Genomic DNA, 16,929 nt, shown 5'->3' on the forward strand with positions numbered 1-16,929 from the left:
GATGAGATCCCAGTTGTTGATTCTTTGAAGTATTTCCTGTGCAGTTTGGTTTTTGTTCATGAACCCTCTGCCTACCCCAGTAACCACTGTTCTACCCTCTTTTTCTATCCAGTCAATTTTTTTTAGTTTTCACATATGAGTGAGAACATAGGGTATTTTTCTTGCAGCACCTGGTGTATTTCACTTAACATGATGCTTTCTACTTCTGTCAGTGTTGCCAAATGGTAAGATTTCATTCTTTTTAATGATGAAATGGCATGTATAATTTTATTTCTCCCATCTTTTGTTGATGAACACCTTGGTTGGTACCATATCTTGATTCTTTTCATTCAGTTTAGCTAAAGAATATCTGAAGTGAATCAAGCTTTTCTCATTCTTGTGGTTTTCTTGGCACAAAGTGATAAAATCCTTGTGCTTTAATCTATTTCTAGACGTTAGTGAATGTATTTCTGTTTTCATTTTTTATTGCAACTTCAACCATGCCCATTTCAAAGGAATTTCCTTGCACATTGAAGATTCACATTTGTGAATGAGGTTTAAGGACTGCACTTCATTTGGCTATTTCCTGGTTACAGAAAGATGTCTAGTTAAGTGCCCTCTAGCAGATACAGGCATAAGTAACCCTGGGAAGAGTTTTTCTGGAGAGCTAAGTCCATTTCTGATATATAAATTCATGAAAAATCCAACCACCTGAGTGGCAGTTCTCTAAGTTGACTGCATTTTCTATATGTAAGATAAAGTTTCTCTATAAAAGCGTAGAGAGGGTGGTGGAAGGAGAGTGAGGTAGAGATGGAAGTCACTGGGATAAAAAGAAAGCATAGAGAGTAATGTGTACAGATCCATGCAGACATGGGTATATCTATATATGAGAAGGTTAGAGGGGCAGAGTGTCAGGCATGGTGAGAGAATGATGTAAGACAATATTAGAAAGGAAAATTGGGACCTGTAGGATAGTTTTCATTATTGGTTTGAGGCCTGCTAGCATGACTCTCAAAAATTCCTACAGGCACAGTAGAAACATAGGTAAAATTTAGGGGGAAAAAAACATGTCAATAATTCTTTCTTTAACCTTTCCTTTATGGGTACTGTTCCATCATTTGACAATTTGTTTACATGTTAGAGAAACAATGACACATCTAGGAAGTTAATAACAGTGATCAATGAAAATCATGTAGTAGAGACTAGAAAAATTAAGTGAATAAGAGGAAAAAAGTGGTGAGACAGCAGAATTGATGGAAGCCCCTTTGATAAGCACTTTACAAGAATCTAGGCTTCCCTCATACAGGTTCACCGGTGGTTACATTTACATTTTCAATATCATTAATTTTTTTTGATCCTGTACATAATGCAAAGATGCATTCCTACTGTGAAAAATTTAGAAGACTCAGAGCTTCTTTTTGTATTCCTCCCATATTCTGCTAATCAATACTGATCTCCTCTGTGTACACACCATTCAGCTTGGGGTATATCTTCTACATTTTTAGATGCATTTATACACTTAGACTCATGGGAATCCTGCAGCTGTTTGTAAAGAAGCTACTGTCAAAATTTCTGTGGGGTGACCAGGGTTTACAAAGTAAACAAAGCGTAAGGCACATTTTTGTGCTGACAAGTTAGTATAACTGTCAGCATCTTAAACATAATTTTTTGTAGGGCTAAAACTAAATAAAGTTAACAGAAGGGCAGTATAATACACCACAGCTGCCCTGATAGTGTAGCTATGACACAAGTATATAAAAAGCCCTACAAATATAGTTACTTATAAAATAAAAACTAAGCAGGAGTTATAAGGGAAGGAACATATTATATAGTGGCTATACGATAGGGTAATGCAGATATAGTACAACTATAAAAATGAGGAGGTTAGACGTAGCATTTGAAAAATTTATGGTGTTTTAAAAATTATTGGTGGTAGAATAGTACTATTGTATTCCTCAAAGCATTGTGTAGTTCTAAATTTGGCTTCAAAGTATCATGGAACTATATGGAAATTACATGTGTATATTATATATAATTATATATTATACTTGTATGTACAATATAATATGGTAAAACCTTGGTTTGTGAGAGTGATTCCTTCTGGAAACATGCTTGTAAAAGCACTTGCATATCAAAGTGAATTTCCCCATGAGAAATAATTAAAACTCAGATGATTTGTTCCACAACTCAAAAATATTCATATAAAATGATTGCAATACTGTAATATAGTACAAAATAATAAAACAAAGTATAAAAAAATAAACAAATTAACCTACACTTACCTTTCAAAACCTCCATGGCTGGTGTGAGGGAGACAAGAGAGAAGAGTGTTATTGTGTAGGATGACTTTCACTGTTGGATCGTTGCTGTCTATTGGCTCAGTGGAATCTTTTTCATGCAAATTTAACAAGGAACTTATCCAATAATACTTGATTTTTTCCCCTTTTGAGGGTTTTACAGAAATGTGACATTGCATTTTGTTAAGCAGATTCATCACTTGCACTGCTACAGCCTTGTTTGGGTGATGCTTTTCTACACAATTTTGCACTGTTTCTCACATTTTATACATCTCCCTAATCTCATCTGAAGTGAGGGATTCCTTGGCCTTTTTTCCTCCTCCTCTGCAGATGAGATCTTCTCCATTACCTTTTGCTGCTGAAAGATGATGACACGCAATCCTGCAGAGAGAGAAGGGGGAAGGGAAGAGGAGGGGAGAACCATTGGCTCAGTTGTGATCATGTGACATTTGGTGTCACTACTACTCATATTGCAAGACATCACTCATTTATCAAGTTAAAATTTATTAGTAACATTTGCTTGTCTTATGGAATATTTGCAGAGCAAGTTACTCTCAATCTAAGGATTTCACTGTTATGGCTGATATCACTTTTCCGTTCAGTTGCTTCTAACCCCACTGTCTTAGTCCTTGCAGCAGATCTCTATGGCTCAGAATTTCCTTGCCACCAGTGTAGTAGAGTAATTACTACTGCCCACTCTTTATTATTTTAGATTATTATTGTATAGATCATAGGGATACTGCATCTATAGATGCCTCCTTAATCATCATTGTTTGTTTACAAAATCCTTTGAGCTTCGCAACAATGTCAGTCTCCTTTTACTAGTGGATTTCTTCTTTTTCATGAACCCTCCCACAAATTATCATCAACTTACACATTCTCTTTCTCTTTCCACCACTATAGCAAATACTTGAGATAATAAACTTATAAAGATAAGATATTTATTTGGATCATGTTTTAGAGATTCTAGTCCATGGTATATGGTGATGCAACACATCATGGTGTGAGCGTGTGGTTGGAGGAAAAACTGCTTACCTCATGACTGGTAAGCAAAATGAGGAAGAAAATGGGCCTGAAGTCCTGGATTCTCCTTTAGAATTGTACCCCCCAGTGATCCACAGACCTCCTCCTTGACCCCAGATCTTAAAGTTTCCACCAACACACACCTAGAGGAAACAATTGTAAAATTCATATGGAGCCAGAAGAGACCCAGAATAGCAAGAGTAATCTGGGGCAATAAGAACAAATCAGGAGGCATAGCAATACCTGACTTCAAGCTATACTACAAAGCAATAGTGATAAAAAAAAGCATGCTACTGGAACAAAAACAGACACATGGATCAATGGAACAGAAGTGAGGATACAGAAACCTCCCCAGACACATTCAACTATTTGATCTTTGACAAAGGAGCCAAAAAACATATGTTGAAGGAAAGATAGCCTATTCAACAAGTCATGGTGGGAAAACATCTATTTGAAGAAGATTGAACCTGGACCCTTATCTCTCACCATATACTAAATTAAAATCTAAGTGGATCAAAGATCTAAACATTAAAACAGAAACAGTAAACTTTCTGGAAGATCAAGTAGATAAGACACTTGAAGATACAGGTGTAGGAAAGGATTTTCTAAACAAAACCTGTCGAGTGTGGTGGCATATGCCTGTAATCCCAGTGCTCAAGAGGCTGAATCAGGGGAATCACCAGAGTTCAAGGCCAGTTTGGGCTACATAGTGAGGTCAAAACTAGCCTGAACTACATATCGAGACCCTGTCTCAAAAAACAACAAACAAACCCCAAATCAAAACCAAAACCAAAACCAAAATCAAAAATAGAATCTCATTGTACAAAAAAATAGCTGGAAGAATCAACAAATGGAATTATATCAGATAAAAAAGCTTCTGTACGGCAAAAGAATCAGTCAATAGAGAACCTACAGAATGGGAAAAATTTTGCTAACTACTCCTCAGACAGAGGTCTAATATCTGAAATATACAAAGAACTCAAGAAAATTAAAGATGCACTCAAGAAATGGGCAAAAGAGATAAATAGACACTTCACAGAGGAAGAAATACAAATGGTCAACAAATATATGAAAAAATGTTCAACATCTTTGACCATTAGAGAAATGCAGACTAAAACAACGCTAAGATTCCATCTTAGCAAGAATGGAGTAAGAAATCAAACAATAGCAAATGTTGGCATGGCCTTGGTGAAAAAGGAATCCTCCTGCATTGTTGGTGGGAATATAAACTAGCACAACCATTATGGAAATCAGTATGGGGGTTTCTCAAACAATTGAAGTTAGAAATTCCATATGACCTTTCTTTCCAATGAACTAAGACAAACTAGCTACTATTTTATTGTTATTTTTATTTCTTCTCTTTAAAATAAAAAAAAGAAATTCCATATGACCCAGCTGTTCCCTTGCTAGGTATCTTCCCCCAAAAGGTTAAATAATCATACTATAGTGATACATGCATACCAGTGTTTATAGCAGTACATAGCTCTATCCTGAAAGCAGCCTGTATACCCATCAACTGACTATTGGATAAAGAAAATGAGGTATCTATATATAGTGGAATACTACTTGGCTATGAAGAATGAGACATTTGTGGGAAGAAGGACACACAGGGAAAATATAATGTTGAGTGAAATAAACCAGACATACAAGCTTCAGTACCATATGGTATCTCTCATTTGAGTGAGGCAAAGTACAAACAAAAGAAAATGATTAAGGATGGGTAGAAAGGGATGAGGGGATGGATCTCTTGTAATAAGGCAGTGGTCCAAGGGAACAAGGGCAGAGGGCAAGGAGGAGGAAAAGGGGAAATATGTAGAATAAAGATGTGCCATCTACAGGAATCTAACAACCTCAGTTATTGTAGACTATGTGCCATAAAATGAGCTAAGACAAATAATATGAAAGAGAATGAAAAAGGTGATCGGGGACCTGGGGGAGAAAGATGGGAGGAGAGAAGGGGAAGGGGACTAAAGAAAAAAGAAACAAGCTGTAATATGTACATGTGACTGCACCCCAAGGTGACTGAAAACCGCATAAATTGCAAACATGTACAATAAAATAAAAAATTATAAAAAATTATCATAAGAAAAAAAGAAAAAAATTTAGGTTAGGTTAAAAAAAAAATGTTTCTGCCACCTCTTGGTCCCTTACCAGGGACCACACTTTGTACAAGGACATTTGGGGGACATTTCATATCTAAACTATGGCCTTCTGAATGCTGGAAGCTCACACATTTAGATGAGAAACAGGAAAAAAATTACAGGAGCCATTTATCAATTTGAAGTACAGTTTAATAATTAAGAATATAGACTTTGGGCTCAGTGGAATGAGTTCAAATCTTCCTGTTGAGTGACTCTGGAAGGTTAAAGTTTTAACCTTTTCCTTTTCTGTAAAAGTAAAGTTTAAATACTATATGATATCTGGGACATATTAAGCACTCAATAAGTTAACTTTTATTCATAATAATTATATGAAACACCTAGGGAAGCTCTTGATGATCTGTCCTTAGTTGTGGCTCCACCATTTGAATCAGGAATAAGTTGGAAGATGCACAGTGCTTTTGGTGTGTGTGCGTGATGGTGGAGAGGCCTGCAACTACACTGGAAAGCTCTTTAAGTAAAATCTAGAAAATTGAATCTGGGAGGTGTTATTTGCCTGATGACTAACAATGATTGAGGAGGAACTGAGAATATTTAGTCAGGGAAGTTCAGCAACACAGGACACGGGCAGGGAGAGCATGATGTGTTTTATGTTTGAAGGAACATCACGGGGAAGAGAGAACTGACCTGCTCAGTGGTACACCATGGTGCAAGTCCAAGGGCTCCTGGCCTGTGCCCCCTCTGTAAGGTTACTTCTTTTCTGGCTTTTAATTAATTCAGTGTGAAGTTGTTACTGTCTATCTTCCTGTCTAATAATTTTGGGTAGTATGATTTGAGCTACTTATCTAGGTTTTAATTTTTCTTCACTTCTTTTTAAGCACGACACTCACTTTAGGAAACACCAATTCTGATTTTTATTTCCTTAGACTGTTTCTAGTAATATGCACTTATTGTAGATAACTGAGTTACTATTTTCTAGGGTGAATATGTTTCCACCAGTGTGTTGACTCATTGAGAACTTTGTATTTTTTAGTCATTTACTTGTAAGCGTGTAGTGAAGTTTTGTTTTTGTCTGAGTTTGGATTACCACCGAAGCAGATCCTGAGACCGAAAATGACTTCCTGTGGAGATGAAACGAAGGAGATGAGAGATAGAGGGGGTTGGGGGGGGAGAGAGGGAGAGGGGGAGAGAGAGAGAGGGAGTAGAGAGAGAGAGCAAAAGAGAGAGAGAGAGAGAGAGAGAGAGAGAGAGAGAGAGAGAGAGAGAGAGAGAAACTAACTCCTTCTGTGCACAGGGCATGCTGCTGTAGGAAGCCTATAGTATACATAGGAATTGCCCACCAGAAATGTTTGTGAAGCCAGCGTAGACCAAGGAGATACAGGAAGGACCCTCCCAGGGTTGCCACTGTCCCTGCATTTCAGGCTCCAGTGGTCAGCATACACTGTATGAGAGACACTGGTTACTGCTTGAGCATATGTCTGTGGAAGGTCGAACTGTGTGAGTGCAAGTAGAGACCAGGTTTAGTCTTATAGGATAGGGGTCCAAAGGGAAAATGAAGACTCTGGTGGCTGGTCTTTCCCCTCAGATATGATTCCATGCTAATCCTTCTCCCTTTTACAAGCAAATGGAGGATCAACTTGCTCTGACCCCTTGTGTGTGTTCTCAGAACATTGTCCTTAGATCACTGTCTTGGTTTTCTCAGCTGCAGAATTAGAGATCAAAACATCAGGCTCATAGGAATGTTTAGGAGATGATGCATGTTGTCTTCCAGCCTAATTTTAGCTCTTTGCTTTTACCTGAGACTCAGGTACACATTTTGTTTTCTAGCAAAGCTGACACTGTGTTAGCTGGTTTTAAGATAGTTTCATACTACCAGGCCTCTTTTCTGACGTTCTTTATTATTTCTGTCAGTGAAGGGTTTCAATGAAAGTGCACACACTTAGAGCACAGGCACATGGGGCTCCTGCATGGAGAGCCCCCTCAGATATGGGGAGAGAAGCCGGCCACCACGATGTTCTCGCCGGTTATGAAGCTGGCATCTGGGGAGCACAGGAAGGACACAAGTCCAGCACAGTCCTCGGGCTGTCCCAATCTGTATGGAGAGAGAAGATGAGAAGGAGTCTAGTGACACCTCCCCCATAGTCCCTAGGTTCCTATGTGACACTGAAGTCAAGGCCCTATGAAGATAAGCAAAGAAGTACAAACTGAAGTTATGCATGGTCTACAGGGAACTGCAGAGATCATCCCAGGCCTAGGGGAATTGTCAGGTCTGGGGGTAGAAGTCTGCAGAGGGATGCTTTGTGACTTTTCACCCTTCAAGAAAGTTCTGAGGTTGTGTTAATTCAGATCCACAAGGGACCTTGCCTAGCCATAACCTACCTCTGTACTCTGTAGAGGCTGTTCACATTTTCTAAAAAGTCTCTGTCTTCTCTGATCTAAAAGGAAGGTCAAAAGGTTAGTGCTGCTTTTGCAGATGGACCACATGGGCTGTACATCACACAGGCTGTGTGTCTAAAAGGCTGCTGGGAGACACCAGGAGATGGCCCTTGACAGAGGACTGATGCTTCATCTGCAGTGGATCTCAAAGACTTGGATCAGAGCATCAGAACAAGAGTCAAGAGGTCTGAGTCTGGGAGTCTGGGTCTGTGGGACGAGGCCTTGAAGCAGTAGTTATACTGCTGCTCAGTAGGGTAGGAGGAGTTGCTGTCCTTGGACCTCACCACTTTGCTGAACTCTGTTTCTATGATTCCTGGTAAGAGACCATTCACTCGGATGTTCTTTGGTGCCAGTTCCACTGCCAGAGTCTTGGTGAGGGCCGCTAGGGCTGTTTTACTGACATTGTAGACTCCCAGCTTCTGTGGACAGAAAGGGAAACAGATTACTAGGCTGGAACGAGGACAAAGAAAAGTCAGTTTAATTTCCCAAGTTCTACCCAGGAAATCATCCTAGTAATACTTCCTGATTTTTGTTCATTAAGTCCGAGAGATAATGCCCCATAGAGAGGGCAAGATGCTCCTACTAAGTGAATTTATGTAAAAGACAAAGCCTGTGACACACAGTGATCACCTTTGCACATGAATATCCTGAAGGAGCAGTTGTGAAACTGCTTTTCCAGGTGAAAGTGGGGGGAGTTTTTCTTACCCAAATAGGGAGCCACAGATAGTTCTACTTACAGGAACTGGGAGATAGGCTGCCACCGAGGAGACCAGGACCACTGAGCCTTCTCTGGGAAAATAAAGAGGGGGTTGGATGGGAGCCAAAGGTTACCTCGTGTGATTAAGAGTGAGAGCAGCTGGGGCCTGGTAAGGGGATTTAATCTCCATTTTCCTTTATCTCTCAAATTGTATTGCCAGAGAAGTTGTAGTTGGACATTTTTTTTTAGGAAAAATGTACTGTGGATTAGTCTTATTGAATGGTAATAGCACTGGCCACATTTCCTCTCTCTTCTTGAGTTAGTTTTGGTAAGGTGTCTTTTTTTAAAAAAATTGTTTATTTTACAATGATTTCAGGTTATCAAAGTTTCTGTTTATCACTTTCTTTTTATTGCCTTTGGGATCTCTAGTGGTGCTTTTGTCTTTATTCCTTATAATGGTATTAGTTTTTGTTTAAGTAAATTTTTGGTTCTTTTCATCCTTATATGGTACTTTGTTTCATTTTCTATTGGTTTCTGCTCTGTATTATTTCCTTTCTTTTACTTCTGGGCATTTAATTTTTCCCCAGCACATTATTCAATATAGACAATATTGTCTTCTGCTAACCACTATTGTTTACAACCCTGAAAGATATAGTTTTACTTCATTGTCTTTAAGAGGGATTTAAGATGAGTCTCCCAAATTGAACAGCTGAGCAGAGTACCTGTGTGCAGTGTGCTATGGCTTATCTGATCTACTTCAAACAATATCTTCATTCCTAGCTTTTGCCAGAACTATAACCATCATGTTAATATTTTTCCTAACACTATAAACTCAGTCAACAAAACTGAAAAATTTGGTGAAACATGTCATTGTTGTCTAATCAGATTAAAAAATCTTTTTGTGTGTGTGGTGGGGAGGGGAGGGTTGAGGTAAGAGCTTGCTAATTTGCCCAGGTGAGCCTTGAACTTGAAATCCTCCTGCTCCAGCTTCTTGAGTGCTAGGATTATAGACATGTGCTGCCATGCCCAGCTAAAGAATTTTAATTTGATTGAACATTCTATCTTGACTATCTTTATATTTTAACTGATATACTGGGATTAACATTTAATATTCAATTTTGTGACTTTTTAAAATTGTACCAGTTGTTTTTTTTTCCTTATGAGTTTTTGTTTTTTCTAGATTATTTTTTCTATTTCAACTTCTTCCTCTATTACTTTGAATATACACTCCATATTCTGTTGCCATGCTTATAGTTGCTATTCCAGAAAACAAAACAGGCTTGTTTAGCTAATCAAAGTTTTTCTTTTCTTTTTTTGAGATAGTTTCTCACTCTGTCGTTCTGGCTGGCCTCGAACTCACTATGTAGCCCAGGAAATCCTCACAAACTCATAGCAGTCCTCCTGCCTGAACCTCCTGACTGCTGGGATTTCTCACATCCGCCCCCATGACCAACTATAATTAATTTTCAAACCATATCTCAACAACATGAAAATCTAATAACAGCTCCATTTTTGTCTTCCTGATTTGAATATTATTCTTTGTGCACTTAAAATTTTTAACCCTACAAACATCATTATTGCTTTTTTACACTATGCAATTAAAGCGGCTCACATGTTAGTATTTTCTGTGTGTTTCATCTTACTTCTTTTTCAGATTTTCCACATAGGATCCTTTGTCCATGTGGGATCTTTTTATTTTCGATCTTTTGATTGTGATGCATTTCATTTTACTTCTATCTCAGATTTTCCACCTGAGACCTTTCGATATACTTCTGTCTAAAGTACATCACTTAGAATGTCCTTTATCAAATGTCTTCTGCTTAGCAGACCTGTTGTGAACGTTAACTGACACAATAAAATATGTCAGTTATTAAGAGAAGCCAGACCCTGCAGAGGTGCCCTGGATCAGAACAGGGGATTAGATGGAGAAAACATGGCCGAGCACCAGGGGCCCAGTCCACATTTCAGGCTGGGAATCTAGCTCTACCATAGGTACACAGGCCGCAGGTACCTTAGGGTTATCAGGCTGGTGCTTCTACAGCCCAAGGGAGGCCACTTCTATTTTTCTGATTCTAGGACAGTTGTAGCAACTCCAGCTTCTGTCAGTGGATCCCTCATCCTCTTTCCTGCTGAGGTCTTGCAGGGACTTCCCAGTCTCTCTGCATGCTAGATCTATTTCCCAGGTACACTAATATATGGAATTCTTTGGTTTTTTAGGTGACTCAGAATCTGAAAGTCAAACTGTCACCATTCTTGTATCACTGGTCCAACTAAGCCTGTTTCCATCTAGGAATGTCTGATTTAAAACTGGACTCTCTTACTCTAGCTTCCCAACTTCCTGTTTGATAGGAAGCACCTCCCTCTCTATTCCCCTTCCCACCCTCACCCTCACCCTCACCCTCACCCTCTCTTCTCCATGTGGGGCAGCAGCTGGCTCAGGAGGAGGGCAGGGGCCTTCACATTGATGTTCATGATCTGAAATCAGAGCAAAAGAGGGGTGAGGGATAGAAGATAGTCCAGTGTCCTCACTGGATCAGGAAATACAGCAGGTGAGAATGTAGGCAGGATGACTCTGCCAAGGGAAGCAGACAAGGAGGAGAATCATCTCCTTTTCTGAGCTCCACATGTTTCATGTCTGTCTGGTTTTCCCTGTATTGGACATGACCTGCAGAGTAGGAGCTCCTGAACAGGACAGACAAGAACTGCAATTTAAGCACCCTCCCCTCCACTGCACAGGTAGGGAATTGAGGTTCATAGAGTCTAGGCACCTGACCTTGCTCTGTGCTAATGAGCCTATGATGATGGGGTGTGTTGGGGTGAGTATGTGGGAGCTGAATCAGCTCTGGGTGTCAGCAGAGCTGGAGAGTTACTCAGAAGGGGAGGATGAAGTCTCACCACCTTCCCGTCATCATCCCCAGTTCTTACCTTGTCCCAGATCTGCTCGCTGCTCCCTAGGGTACTCCCCACTAAGGGGTTGACCCCTGCTGTGCACACCAGGAAGTCCACACCCCCAGAGTGTTTCAGAGCCTGTAGGTGAGAAGAGGACATTGAGGACCAGAGTCAAGGAGAGAGAGAAAGGTTTGTGTAACAGTGGGAGGTAATTCCCATTTGATATCTGTAGGTTATGCCTGGGTCAGATCTGAGGGAGGAACAACTCCAAGTGAGGCTGGAGAACCATTTCTTCTTTCTAAGAACTGGGTCCTGAGCTTGTGAACAATGAAGGGTGAGGCTTCACCCATGTTTCTTTTACTGTATGTCCTTTCAATCCTAGGCCCTCTTGGTTACCAGTTTTTTAACACATCTCTCCTCTGCTCTGTTTCTTGGAATGGCACATCAAATCTCCATTTTCCTGAACACCCTAGCTCTGACTGAACACCAGAGTTCCTTGTGACAGTATCGCTATCCTCCTCAGTTTTCCTCAGGGATCTTCCAGGAGGGCCTGCCTCGCTCATAGCAGGAAAGGAGCGCCCTCTCTACCCCAACATCTTTCTCCCTCCATGGTTTTTCTCTGTCTAGGTCTGTTTATTTTATTTTATTTTTTCTGTCTTTTGGAGACAGGGTCTCACTATGCAGTTCAGGCTGGGCTTGAGCTCACTTTGTAGCCCAGGCTGGTCTCGAACTCATGGTGATCCTCCTGCCTCAGCCTCCCAAGTGCTGGGATTACAGGCATGCGTCACCATGCCCGGCTTGTCTAGGTCTGTTTAGAGGAGTCTGTGCACTAATCAGAAACTGAAGGACAGCCAGTTGATTTGATTCATGTGATGGAGGCTTTAGCCTGTTCTCCTAGTGTGGGTCATAGAAGCAGAATCCCCAAGCCCCTGGCTAGAACTCCTTTATGTCCCTCACCGTGTTCACCAGCTGCTCCCGGTCCTCGGCCTTCCCTACATGGCACACCGTGCCCGTCACGCTCAGCCCCTCTCTCTTCAGCATGGCCACGGCGCGGTCCACGTTCTGCTGCTTCCGGCTGCTGATGACCACATGGGCCCCGTCCTGGGCCAGACGCTGGGAAATGGCTAAGCCGATCCTGTGTACAGAGAAATGGAGAGGATGTGACACTACAGCAGTGGGATGAGTCTGTTTTGTTTTTTTTTTTTTTTTTAGTATATGTTTGCAGTACACAATGATTACATTTATTGTGAGGGAACTGGCATATGTATATACATCTTTTCAAAATCCCCCCCTTTGAACTCTGTCCACTTTCTTTTTGCAAAAGCCCCGTTTTTATCATTTCCCCCTCGATCTTTTTTTTCAGTACCTTTCCTTCCCCTCCCTGTCTTCTGTCTTCATCTCTTGTTCCCTCAACCATTTGAAGATCTCCCTAGTTCTATTTATCTATCTTCTGTTTTGCTGTTTATTTAAATGTATATATTTTTGAGTTTCTCATATAAGAAAAACCATGTGATATTTAAGCTTGTGTGTCTTATTTCACTTAACATTATGATCTCAAATTGCATCCATTTACCTTCTGATGCCTCAAGTTTACCTTTCTTTATGGCATAGTAGTGCTCATTTATGTTTATGTACTACATTTTCTTTATCCATTCACCTGTCAATAGGCATGTAGGCTGTTTCCAAAATTTAGCTGTTACAAGCTGCACTGCTGTAAACATGAGTATGCATGTATCTCTATAATATGATGTCTTTAACTCTTTTGGTCAGATACAAGGGGAGTAGCTGTGTCAAATGGAATTTCTATTTTCAGTTTGGTTTTTTTTTTTGGTATCAGAAATCGAACTCAGGACCTTGTGTTTGCCCAGGCAGGTGCTGTGCTGCTGTGCCATATCAACGGCCCTATTTTTAGTTTTTTGAGGAATCTCCACAGTGATTTCCATGGCGCTTGTACTAATTTACATTTCCACCAGCAGATGAGTTCTTTCTTGCTTGCTATATTTTTCACTGTAAAGTTCCAAATGAATTTTCTCCACTCACCCAGAGGAGCTAACACCCTGGTCATGAGTGGTAAGATGACCAGAAGATGTAAAAAGGGCATACATCAGTCCTGGGTCTGTTGGACCCTCTGTGTACTACATCAGAGCTTGGCCTCACCTCCTACTGGAACCACTATGGTGACAACTCGTTCCCAGCTCCTCAAAACTTTGGCAGCTGCAATCCCAGAGCTGCTTGTCTCAGGGCTGTGAATCCACTGAGTGCACTCAGGCGTGCAATTTGGTTTATTGTTTTTGTTGTTGTGGTTGTTGTTTTCTGGTACCGGGAATCAAACTCACGACCTCGCGCTTGCCATGCAGGAACTGTGCCGCTGAGCTAAATACCCAGCCCCACCTTGGTTTATTGAAGGAACAGTTAATGCTTAATTTTTTTTGACCAATTTTACATGCTTATATCTGGTAGTCTGAACAACTACTTTGAAGATAACAATATGCAATATAATAACCATTGTTGAATTTCTATCATCTTATTTTTTTTTATTCTGAATAGTTTCTAATGTTTTTTAAAATTATTTTTTATTCTCTTTAAAATAAAAAATAAAATAAACTAACACTTTTGCAAACTTAAGAAAAAAAGAAGGATAGGGTTATTATGTAGCAACAGTTTGAGAGGGAGTTAGGCAGAGACATAGAGCATAAAGTGGCTGGCATGGCATGGTTGATGGAGCAGATGGTCATAGAAATGACCACTTGCTTACTGGAAATTGTCCTTTGTGAAAGCTTTGCAGGAGTGGAACAGTTATTTTTAGGGGTCAGCTTGCATGCTTTTATTGTATGCTCCTAGATCCCCCATGACAGTTAGCTCACCCCAGCAACAGCTTACCACAGTAACCAAGGCTAACAGCCTGATTGGCCTAGAGTACACCAGTCAGTGGAGACTCCATAACCTTTAACTCACCCCAATAACCAATCAGTGAAACAGTTAGTTTTCAGGGATCAGTTTACCCTTATGAGTACAGTGGTCCCTTGACCTTTGAGAAACTCATTTCAAGCTCTCCCTGCTGTGCAGCTTGCTGTCCTGCAGCTTTGTCCTCACCTTTGCAATATTATAAATAAATCTCTGCTTTGCACTACTTTCATTTTTGACTTCTTCAATCTTCATGGACCTGATTTCCCTATTTTCAGCCAGAGATTTTTGGCTTTGAGCCAGCCTTACCCACCCCTGCCCCCACCGCCCCTTCGTTCTTTGTTGGAATGAGAGCATGAACCTGAAAAAGAAGGGTCTTTTCATGGGAGACCCCTAGCTTCCTGGACCCCTGCCTTATACTACAATGTAACATAACCTATGTAGTGTAATTATTGACTAATGGAGGGATGGAGTAATGGCTGAATTCCTTCTCCCTTCTCCTGGAAGGTGCCTCTAAAATGCAGTTCATGATTCTTACTGGAACTGTGGACCCATCACCCAGGGCATACAGTGGGGGCCATCTTGGTAACATATCCTGTCCTGGCTATATCTATTTTTTTTTCTCCTGTCCCTTTATCCCCTTAGGATCTCATTCTCCTAAAACTACTGGTACTTTAGCTTTGGACGCTTGCTTTATTGGAATCAGGCTAAGACAATGAGGTCAACAAAATAAAAAGACTGTCACAGTTCCATAATTCCCAAAGAGTTGCTCTCACCCCGATGTGGATCCTGTGATCACAGCAACTTTGTTGGCTAGTTTGGGCCTATTATTGGTCCTAGTGCTGATGCTTCTCATGAGGAATGGAGGTGCCATAGGCAGGAGGGTCTTCAGTGCCAGAGATGGAAACATAGAGGTTTCTGTTTGGTCTTCCTCTTGGTGAGCTCAGTCCCAGCAGTGAGACCTTACAAGGCAGCCAGCTCCAGTAAGCAGTTCCTGCAAGTACAGAGGTGAAATAGCATCTCCTTTGTCTGAGCTAGAGCTGGGCTGGGCCAGGAGTCACAATTGGAAATTCAGCACCTGCATCTCAAAACCTCCTGATGGTTTCATGAACACAGAATTTGTTATATTAAATCTCTTCTTTTAAACTAGCAACGGAGGTTTTTGTTAGCTGGAGTCAAATCATAGCATATGCACCTAGATGTTCAGTAACTGTTTATTCATTGAGATTCTCTAGATAATGAATGGATAGTCACAGGTTTGTTGTGAGATGACCAAATAAATTAAGAGTCAGATGTAAAAGGGTTTTTCAAGTTACTTTGTGACTGCTGAAGGGTGATTTTATCCTTCTATCCTGTGGGTTTCTTCCCTGAACTCTTGGGACACACCCCATTCCCTGCTTGCAAAGCTCTGCTCTGGCTGCTTTTCATCTCTAGCCTCTTCTCCTAGGTTCATCTTTGTTTTCAGCACATGAAGGGGTCCTTTGTAACCCCCACAAAGCTTTTGGATTTATTCTCCTCCATGTGACACAGTGTAACATTTATCTCCCTAACTCTTAGGGGCCATGTTGGACTTACACTTCTTGCAGGATGTCCTTACTGCTAATTGGTATTTGGTTTTTTGTTTTTCTTCTGGTACAAGGAATTGAACTCATGACCTTGCGCTTGCCAGGCAGGCACTGTGCTGCTGAGCTAAATCCCCAGCCCCTGGTATTTGTTGAATGAATGAATGAATGGATGAATATATGAATATATTGCAGCAGTGATATGGTTTCTTTGGGTCCTCACTGGGTCCATGGGTCAAATTCATTAGTTTCAGCAGATTGGCCTCTTTCCCCAGTATCTCAGTTGTGTCAGCTCAGCTCTGGTCTCAGAACATTTATTATAAAGTAGCCATTCTTGCTTTTAAATGCTCACTCACTGGGTGGTGTATGGCTTTTCATACAAGGTAAACTTGTGGTTTCCTGGTATATAAGTTAAGACCTTCTCCTCAAATCTCCAAGAATGAATAGCTATGTACTTACTTACATAAAACCAATTCCCTTATTATAGCACTTAGACTTTAAGTAAATCTTAAGCAAATATAAAGGGACATAAATTCTTTTAATGCAAACTTTAAAGCCAAAGATCCAGCCACTTATCACACAGTTGGGTTTTAGGACTGCACTGGTATGTACATGTTGAAACATTCACTCAAAGTTTAGTAGCTCTCTTCAGACTTGGGGAATGGCATATATTGTACAGTACTTGGAGATTCTACTCTAATCCATTCATTGTATGATTGTGCAGGTTGTGAGTGTTAAGAGGAACCTGGAATAGAAGATGGCTCTCCAGCAAGTAAAGATGTGGTATAAGCAGTCTGCCTCTTGGGCCACAGAACCTAGAAGATTACATGGACTCATACATACAAGAGCTGATGAAGATCTGTGTAGAATTGTTGGTAAGTTCCCCAGGGAGTCTTAATGCAAAATTTTAAGATTCTGGAGCAAGACTATGCTAAGTGCAACAAAGAAAAATATTTCAAAAATTAGTCCTGGTTCCCCAGTAGAGACTGAGCAAGTCTCCATACAATATGAAAGGATAGTGTACTAAAGCAGCCCATCAGACT

At 40.5% G+C, this 16,929-nt stretch overlaps 1 protein-coding gene and 1 long non-coding RNA gene across 2 annotated transcripts in view; one reads left to right on the plus strand and one right to left on the minus strand.

Moving 5' to 3' along the window:
* Positions 1-16,923, plus strand: part of LOC102015931 — a 43,935-nt gene extending 27,012 nt beyond the window's left edge. The window contains exon 3 of the long non-coding RNA XR_259807.2: positions 16,611-16,923. This is a non-coding gene — a long non-coding RNA (uncharacterized LOC102015931). The remainder of the gene's footprint in view (positions 1-16,610) is intronic.
* Positions 7,277-16,929, minus strand: part of LOC102015610 (dehydrogenase/reductase SDR family member 2, mitochondrial-like) — a 14,742-nt gene continuing 5,089 nt past the window's right edge. Inside the window, exons 2-9 of the mRNA XM_013510424.1 lie at positions 15,101-15,318; positions 12,378-12,555; positions 11,457-11,558; positions 10,936-11,006; positions 8,572-8,623; positions 8,119-8,253; positions 7,778-7,833; positions 7,277-7,490 (exon numbers count right to left, since the gene is read on the minus strand). Of these exons, the coding sequence (XP_013365878.1) occupies positions 7,379-7,490; positions 7,778-7,833; positions 8,119-8,253; positions 8,572-8,623; positions 10,936-11,006; positions 11,457-11,558; positions 12,378-12,555; positions 15,101-15,234 (840 nt within the window). The 5' untranslated portion in view covers positions 15,235-15,318 and the 3' untranslated portion in view covers positions 7,277-7,378. The remainder of the gene's footprint in view (positions 7,491-7,777; positions 7,834-8,118; positions 8,254-8,571; positions 8,624-10,935; positions 11,007-11,456; positions 11,559-12,377; positions 12,556-15,100; positions 15,319-16,929) is intronic.

The sequence above is a fragment of the Chinchilla lanigera genome, unplaced genomic scaffold, assembly GCF_000276665.1.
Source record: "Chinchilla lanigera isolate Chin_1 unplaced genomic scaffold, ChiLan1.0 scaffold00008, whole genome shotgun sequence".
NCBI classification, from domain to species: Eukaryota; Metazoa; Chordata; class Mammalia; order Rodentia; family Chinchillidae; genus Chinchilla; species Chinchilla lanigera.